The sequence below is a fragment of the Mus pahari genome, chromosome 1 (genome assembly GCF_900095145.1).
Source record: "Mus pahari chromosome 1, PAHARI_EIJ_v1.1, whole genome shotgun sequence".
Classification (NCBI taxonomy): domain Eukaryota; kingdom Metazoa; phylum Chordata; class Mammalia; order Rodentia; family Muridae; genus Mus; species Mus pahari.
The window spans coordinates 94661558-94670837 of NC_034590.1; the positions used below are offsets into that span (position 1 = coordinate 94661558).

Genomic DNA, 9280 nt, shown 5'->3' on the forward strand with positions numbered 1-9280 from the left:
TCCGGGATTTGCGCGACCACCCAGGGGTCCTAGACCCACTTGGAGGTAAGATTCTCTGTTTTATCTCAGCNCTGTGTCTGTGTTCTGTCTGGGAATCTGGTGCGATCGCAGTTTCGGTTTTGCGGACGCTCAGTGAGACCACGCTCCAGGAAGGAGAGTGGGGTGGATAGGGATAGACGTGTCCAGGTGTCCACCGTCCGTTCGCCCTGGGAGACGTCCCAGGAGGACACAAGGGGGGACCAGGGACGCCTGGTGAACCCCATCTGGTAGGTCCAGAGGAGACTTTACTCCTTGACGACCAGTTTGTTAGGCAAGGTCTGCTACCTGCCGATCAGTTTCAGTGCCTCTGGTCGACACGAAGTCGACATCGATTTTGGTTTCCTTTTTCTTTTTTGTTTGTGCTCGTGTGTGTGGTGTGTGTTGTCGAGCTCGAAATGGGACAGAAGGTAACNACTCCTTTGACTTTGACTCTTGATCACTGGACTGAAGTAAGGACTAGAGCCCACAATCTTTCAGTAGACGTTAAGAAGGGACCCTGGCAGACTTTTTGTTCATCCGAATGGCCGGCNTTTAAGGTAGGATGGCCATCGGAGGGAACCTTTAACCTGTCTCTTGTTTTCGCTGTTAAGCGCATTATCTTTCAGGAAATAGGGGGACATCCCGACCAGATCCCCTATATCATCGTCTGGCAAGACCTGGTNCAGAATCCCCCACCTTGGGTTAAGCCTTGGGCCGTAGGGTCCGGGATGACGTGGCGGTTGCAGAAACCAAACCCAAGCTGGCCCAACCGTCGGCGGGTCCTTCGGCACCTCCGAAGATCTACCCCAAGATCGAGGACCTCTCGTGGACAGAGCCACAGCCTCCCCCTTACCCTCTNCCGCGACCATCTGCACCCCCGGCCCCAGCACCTGTTGAGAGAGACGGGGTAGAGGGGCCTGGGGCAGGAACGCGGAGCCGGAGAGGCGGCAGCCCAGAGGGGGATTTCACTGTTGCCCTGCCCCTCTGTGCCTATGTTGGTGGCCCCCCGCCAGGCCCCAATGAGCTTGTCCCTTTGCAGTACTGGCCTTTCTCNTCAGCTGATCTATACAANTGGAAGACTAATCACCCTTCNTTTTCAGAAAATCCCTCGGGCTTGACNGGGCTTCTTGAGTCCCTTATGTTTTCCCATCAGCCCACTTGGGACGATTGCCAGCAACTCCTGCAGGTCCTCTTCACCACAGAGGAGAGAGAGAGGATCCTGTTGGAAGCCAGAAAGAATGTCCCCTGACCGGATGGGACCCCCACTAATCTCTCCAACCTTATAGATGAAGCCTTCCCCCTGACCCGTCCAAACTGGGACTTCAACACTGCGGAAGGTAGGGAGCGTCTCACAGTATACCGCCGGACTCTAGTGGCGGGGCTCAAAGGGGCCGCTCGGCGACCCACTAATTTGGCTAAGGTAAAAGAAGTTCTTCAGGGACCAGTGGAGCCGCCCTCGGTTTTTTTAGAGCGACTGATGGAGGCCTATAGGAGATATACACCGTTTGACCCCTCCTCGGAGGGACAGCAAGCGGCTGTAGCCATGGCTTTCATTGGGCAGTCTGCCTCAGANATTAAGAGGAAGTTGCAGAGGTTGGAGGGGCTCCAGGACTACACTTTGCGGGATTTAGTAAAGGAAGCAGAGAAAGTGTATCATAGGAGGGAAACAGAGGAAGAAAAGCAAGAGAGAGAAAAGAAAGAGGCAGAAGAGAGAGAGAACCGGCGTGATCGCCGGCAGGAAAGGAACTTAACTAAGATTTTGGCCGCAGTAATAGGTGAGAAGAGGGTAGAGAAAGGACAGTCAGGGTACCTGGGCAACGGAGCAAGAAGACCTCCAGGAGGAAAAAGACTGCAGCTTGAAAATGATCAATGTGCATACTGCAAAGAAAAAGGACATTGGGCCAGAAACTGCCCTAAAAAGAAACAAAGAGGACCCAAGGTACTGGCCTTTGAAGAGAACTAGGGAAGTCGGGGCTCGACTCCCCTCCCCAAGCCTAGGGTAACTCTTTCTGTGGAGGGGACTCCTGTTGATTTCTTGGTAGACACAGGAGCAGAACATTCAGTTTTGACCAAGCCACTGGGACAATTAGGGAAAAAGAAGACTATGGTGATGGGAGCTACTGGTAGTAAGCTTTACCCNTGGACCACTAAACGAGTTTTAGATATAGGAAAAAGTCAAGCGACTCACTCTTTTCTCGTGATTCCTGAATGCCCCACGCCCTTACTGGGAAGAGACTTATTAACCAANCTTAAGGCTCAAGTACAGTTCACCTCAAAAGGACCGGAAGTAACCTGGGGAGAGGCCCCTGTTGCATGTTTGGTTCTAAGTTTAGAAGAAGAATATCGCCTCCATGAGCAGGGTCCCAAGCAGTTACTAGCCCCCGAATGGCTGTCTGCCTTTTTTGAAGTCTGGGCTGAGCAGGCAGGGATGGGGTTAGCCAAGCAAGTACCGCCGGTAGTAGTGGAATTAAAAGCCGATGCCTCTCCAGTCTCAGTCAAACAATACCCTATGAGTAGGGAAGCTAAAGAAGGCATCCGGCCACATATTCAGAGACTGTTGCAACTAGGAATTCTAGTGCCTTGCCAATCCCCTTGGAACACTCCTCTCCTGCCTGTGTGCAAGCCTGGGACTAATGATTATCGACCAGTACAGGATTTAAGAGAAGTTAACAAAAGGGTGCAGGATATCCACCCTACAGTTCCAAATCCTTACAATTTACTAAGTTCCCTTCCACCAGAGCAGACCTGGTACACTGTCTTGGACTTAAAAGATGCTTTTTTCTGCCTTCGGTTGCACCCCAACAGCCAGCCACTGTTTGCTTTTGAGTGGAGGGATCCAGAAGGAGGACACACGGGCCAGCTAACCTGGACGCGGCTGCCCCAGGGGTTCAAAAATTCCCCTACTCTCTTTGATGAGGCGCTCCATCGAGACCTTGCACCTTTTAGGGCACAGAACCCCCAGATTTCTCTCTTGCAGTATGTAGACGACCTACTGCTTGCTGCTTCAACCCAGGAACTGTGTTGTGATGGGACTAAGAGGCTTCTAAATGAACTGGGTGAGTTGGGGTACCGGGTGTCTGCTAAGAAAGCTCAGCTGTGTCGCACTGAGGTGACCTACCTAGGATACACTCTCCGAGAAGGAAAGTGGTGGCTCACCGAAGCTCAAAAGAAAACTGTGATGCAGATCCCGACCCCCACCACTCCGCGACAAGTACGTGAGTTTCTGGGGACGGCGGGTTTTTGTAGACTCTGGATACCGGGGTTCGCAACACTGGCGGCCCCTCTGTACCCTCTTACTAAAGAAAAGGTCCCATTCACCTGGACCGAGGAGCACCAAAGAGCCTTTGATGACATAAAAGCTGCACTACTGNCAGCCCCTGCTCTGGCCTTGCCAGATTTGACTAGCCTTTCACCTTATATGTTGATGAACGGGCTGGAGTAGCCCGCAGGGTCTTAACTCAGGCTCTGGGGCCCTGGAAACGCCCAGTAGCCTATTTGTCAAAAAAGTTAGACCCGGTCGCCAGCGGATGGCCCTCTTGCCTAAAAGCCATTGCTGCCGTGGCCTTGTTTGTTAAAGATGCTGACAAGCTTACCCTGGGTCAGCATGTGACTGTAATTGCTCCCCATGCTCTGGAGAGTATCGTGCAGTGCGGCAGCCCCCAGAACGGTGGATGACTAACGCCCGGATGACTCACTATCAGAGCCTGTTGCTAAATGAGCGAGTGACTTTCGCCCCACCTGCCATTCTCAATCCTGCTACTCTCCTCCCTGAGATGAATGACTCCACCCCAATACATCAATGTGTCGATATCTTGGCGGAGGAAACTGGAACAAGAAAAGACCTGACTGATCNACCATGGCCAGGTGTGCCTGCTTGGTACACAGATGGTAGCAGCTTTGTGGTGGAAGGAAAAAGGAGAGCGGGAGCGGCGGTGGTAGATGGAAAACAGGTAATCTGGGCAAGTAGTCTTCCAGAAGGAACTTCAGCTCAAAAAGCCNAACTCNTGGCTTTGACTCAGGCTTTACGACTGGCAGAAGGTAAGGCCATTAACATTTACACTGACAGCCGGTATGCCTTTGCTACAGCCCATATACATGGGGCCATCTACAAGCAAAGGGGGTCTTTCACAGGCACCTCAAAGTGACTCTTTCCCCACATCCTCACCAGAATTTGTTGTCATTTTTTTTTTGTTTTGTTTTGTTTTTAATGACAGACCTTCTGAGTGGGGTGAGATGAAATTCTAAGGCAATTCTTTTTATTCATCTCTCCGATGACTAAGGATGTTGAACATTTTTCAAGTATTTGTTAGCCATTGTAATTATTCTTTGGAGAAATATATACCCAATCCACTAGCCTATTTATTCCGTGGATGGTTTAGGAATTGCAATTTATCTTTAGAGATCTTTGCTATGCTAGGTGTTAATCTCCCATGTGATGTGTAGCTGTCTAATGATCTCCCACTCTGCAGGATGTCTCTATATTCTGGGAATTATTTTCTTTGCTGCATCTATGATTTTTAATGACATGTAACCCCACTGGTCAATTTTTAGAATTATTTCCTTTGCTATTATAGTTCTTTCCAGGAAGTTTGTACGCATGTTTTCCTCCACCAACATCAAAGTTTCAGGTCTTACATTAAGGTCTTTGATGTGTGTTGAGTTGCATTTTTGCCAAGTGAGAGATATGGATCTAGTTCTCCACATATGAAAATCTAACTTTGCCAGCACCATTCATCAGTGAGGCTGTTCTTTCTCCATTTCTACAATTTGACACCTCTGCTAAAAATCAGGGTGTTCCCTGGGTTTACCTCTGATCCTACAGTCTGTTCTACCTTTGAGAGTGGAGGGGTAGGACCAAAAAAAGGAGGTAGTACAAAGAGAAATAGGAAACTGATTACAGCAGAAACATGGTCCATTGAAAGCACCATTCACTTGTCATGTGACCTCAAGTCACACCAAGCTGTGGTGATGTTCATGGTTCATAGCTGCAAAGGCGTCCATGTTTTGGACCCAATGGCTATCTGTGATCATGGAAAGAGCTGGTCATAATGAAACATAAAAGGATAGCCACCTACCTCTCTAGGCAGGAGCTTCAAAGGCTCCTAGCACATCTGTGGCAGACCACCTTTCGCCATGGACCTGGTCTTACTCAGAAGCTGAACAGATTGCTTCTAGGCAATGACCAGTGATTCCTGCTGGGACCAAGAAAGACAAAAGAGTGCATGTTGCACAATGTTAGTTATAGTTCTTGCTGCTACAAAATATTGTACAAAAATTCCTGGTAAAAGCCACTCAAGGAAGGATTTATTTGTCTCACAGTTTGAGGGTACAATCCCTTGGTGTACTGGATGGTTTTGTGTGTCAACTTAACACAAGCTGGAGTTATCACAGAGAAAGGAGCCTCTCTTGAGAAAATGCCTCCATGAGATTCAGCTGTAAGGCATTTTCTCAATTAGTGATCAAGGGGGGGTGGGCATTGGGGGGATGGCATCCCTGGGCGCCACTATAAGGTTCTATAAGAAAGCAAGCTGAGCAAGCCAGTAAGCAGCATTCCTCCACAGCTTCTGCATCCACTCATGCCTCCAAGGTCTTGCCCTGTGTGAGTTCCTGTCCTGACTTCCTTTGGTGATGAACAACAATGTGGAAGTACAAGCTGAATAAACTCTTTTATTCCCAACTTGCTTCTTGGTTATGATGTTTTATGCAGGAATAGAAGCCCTGATTAAGACACTTGGGATAGGGAAGTCACAGTGTCAGGGACTTGGGGGGATAGCGGGTCTCATTATGTTCAGAATCAGTAGAGGGCTAATAACCCCGAAGCCTAAACCATCATAAGGAACCATTGTTATAGGGAGCCCACCACAGATGACCACTCAGCTACAGCCTAAAGCCAATTGAAAGTCTTTATTCCAGCCAGCTGGGATCATACACAGATGTTCAGGACTCCAGTATAGCACTGAGTGTTTAGGATAAGAGGTTTTTAAAAACAAAAACCACATCTTGGTATCTCAGCAGCTTCAGGGGAAGGTTCCGTACAAGCAAGTTTAACAGAAGTTAAAATAAGTTAGTTGGGGCATCTTGACCTCAGGTTCCTAGAATAGAGTTGGGTAATTTTCCACGGGATTCTCCATCAAGGAGATCAAATTCTAGTTAAACCTAAAACAACCTCAGCCAGAATACAAGATGGAAGAACCTCTACTGTGCTTTGTCCTGTCACAGCAGGACAGAAATATTGATATGCTATTAATACTTGCAGACTGCCAGGATCCAGAAAGTTCCTGATAAGGACGCAGCATGGCCTCCTAAACTAAGGACACACTGATGCCATCTGTAGGCTGCTAGCATCTGGGAAGCTCCTGACAGGGAGCTGGGTGGTATGGTCTTATAAACTAAGGAATCTCCCTTCCTAGAAGAACATCCATCTCTCCTGATAAGGCCACACAACCTCCAGTGGTAATTACAACTTTGAGGATGCAGGAGGACTGCCCTTCAAAGAGAATCTTCCACTCCAAGAACTCCCTCTGACCATAAAACCCCAACCCCCTCTATTGTGTGTGTACACTCCCTATTTCTGAAGGAAGACTGCCACCACTAATTATTCTGATTAAAGGACAATCTGTACCTGTTGGAGGTCATTCTATTCTTTCTTTGATTTCCACATCAAAGGTGATCAATACCGATCTAACAGCTAGGTGTGGGGCATTGGGCTCAGCACAGAAAGGCTGGTCTCCAGTAGAGCTGAGGTCTGAACCCCAAAGTCATAATTCACCTAAATGACATGATAGCTGTTCCCTCATGCTCCTGAAACTCTGGTTCCTGCCTAAGTTACTGTCCCCACAGCCCCCACAAGAGAAGTATGGTCAGTAGTCATGTAGGCAATGGCCCAAGCTTCTGACCTTCAGGCTAAACTCCTCCCCAGTTACCTAGCAACAGTGAAGACCATAAAAAAGAGCTGTTCAGCCCCACCTTGATCTCTTACTTCTCACTCTCTTACTTGTCTCCCTCTTACCCCTCACTCTCACCCTCTCTCTCCTCTCTTTGTCTTCTCTCCTCTCTCCCTCTTACTCTTTCTCTCTAGCCTTCTCTCTCTCTCTCTCTCTCTCTCTCTCTCTCTCTCTCTCTCTCTCTCTCCCTGCATTTCTATAATAAAGCTCTAAAATCATAGAGAGTCCCTGCTCATCAAGATCCGCTGTCCTCACTCTCACAGGTGTTGGGAACCTCTCTTCCCTCATCCCTCTCTCCTATAACCCCAGGGCTTTAGCAAGGTAGCTCCAGGAATCCTGGGTAGGGCTGCCCCTTGGCCACACCCTGAAGAGTGGGATAGAGGAATGCCCACCCAGAGATGAGTGGAAGGTATATGGCAGCCCTTCCATGCCTGACTGACCAGAGAATAGGTGGAACTCTGGCAGGGTGTGGGCCTTTTCCCTTCCCCCTCTTCCTCAGGGCCCCCTTTTTAGTTCCCAACAGTTAGGAACTAGAGAAAGATGAATGCTGGTTCTACACCTTCAGTCTCCTTTCTATTCTGTCTGTGGTCCTGGCTCATACAATGCTGCTATTCACATCTGAGATGGGTCTTTCCATGTCTGTTAGATTAGACATGTACAAAGGTTTATCTCCAGGGTGATTCTTAAGCTCATCAATTTGACAGTCAAGACTAAGCACCCATGAATGATTTAAATGCCTGATTTGGCCCCTCTAATAAGAACATAAAATAGAAATCAAGATCCTACTGGGAACTGGAGAGCATGGTAGCAAGCATGACCTGTGCTGTCAGCCCCTCACCTTACCATAGAAACCACACCACTACCAATACAAGACTAGGCCAGGGTATCCCAGGGAGAAACTGGCCACAGATTCATGTGTTGCGTGAGAAATTACCAAGAAAGTTTTCCAAAAACAAAAACAACAACCAAACGAACAACACCCACACCATCTGTTAGGTGATACTCAGATCATGAGGAATTATGTTAGTCTGTAAGCGACAATAACTCCTAGCCATAAAGAATGGCTTGGTCCCAGCCTGACCTGCCCACTCCACCTGCAGAAACAATATGTCCAGTTTTGAAAACAACCCACCCTGCTTCCAGTTAAAACACAAAAACTAGCTATAACCTCCTGGTAGCTACCCATTTATGTATGTATGCCTCTTCCTCAGTCCCTCTGGGTACCCTCAGTCTTCATCCCTTACAAAGGTTGGGCCTCTTGTTGTTCTAATAAGGCATCTTCAGCCTGTTGAGATTGAGTCTGTCTGCTTCTCTGCCACCTGTTTTCTTACACCATCCTCCTGATTCACAAGCTCATGCCCCTTCCAAACCAAATGAAATCCCCGTTGTCCTCTGTAACTTTAATTTTTTTCAAGGTCTTATTTTTAATGATGGCTCTCAAATGCTTTAACTTCCCTTGCAGCCCACCACCCACTAGAGGCAGTGGAAAAGCAAGGATAAGTGGGAAGAGGACCTGTTTAGAAAGTTTCTTTGGAGCAAATTCCATCTGTGTTGACTGGAAGTCAGCAGTTCAGTTCACAGGTTAGCAGGCAGTGGCAGCTTGACCCAGTCACAAACACCTCATGGATACACCAGCAGTCCAGTTTGGTAGAGTTGGGATAGCAAACACGAATCAGCAGTGGTGGCACTACCTAGCAGAAACAGCCAGGCCTCAGCCTCAGCTCAGGTCAGCAGGAGGGGCCAGAAGGAACACCAGGAGAAGTTTTCGGCTGGGCCTCTTTCAGGGAAGTGAAGATGAGCGAAGATTCGAGATCCATAAGCATTGCACAGATAGCTTTACCAGCAAGCCAAGTTCTGTTGCCATCACTGTCTGTCAAGTCATATTTATACACTCCAAACATCATGTGTCCTCCTCGTGCCTTGCCTCAGCACATGCATCCAATCAGCCCGAGTCCCTGGAGTCTGGACAAATTCATCTCAACTACAACATGTAAGGTGGACCAATGCATGTGTGTTTTTAGTGAAGAATCCTTCATCATGTATCCTTTTACATGTTTGCTTTAGCAAAACATCCTCTCTCCTGTGTCTGCTTCAGTGAAATGTTCCTTCACAAGTCTGTCTTAGCCTTTCATCTGTGTCCACTTCAGGAAAACACTCCTTCATGTGTTTGCCCCAGCAAAACACCATCCAACACATCTGTCTCTCCAAACAATCCTTATGTTTCCACTTCAGTCCTCTGTGAAGTCACCCTGACTCTGCCACTGGGCATGCTGGCCCCTTGGCCATGGGGTATCCTGGCCTCTCTGCCATTGGGCATG

General features: G+C 48.3%; 1 protein-coding gene across 1 annotated transcript; it reads left to right on the forward strand.

The window, feature by feature from the left end:
* Nucleotides 1–434: 434 nt before the first annotated feature.
* Nucleotides 435–4163, forward strand: LOC110325796. The gene is given in 4 exon segments (XM_021203947.1): nt 435–729; nt 732–3419; nt 3422–3660; nt 3663–4163. Coding segments are annotated over 4 exon segments (3723 nt in total).
* Nucleotides 4164–9280: the final 5117 nt, after the last annotated feature.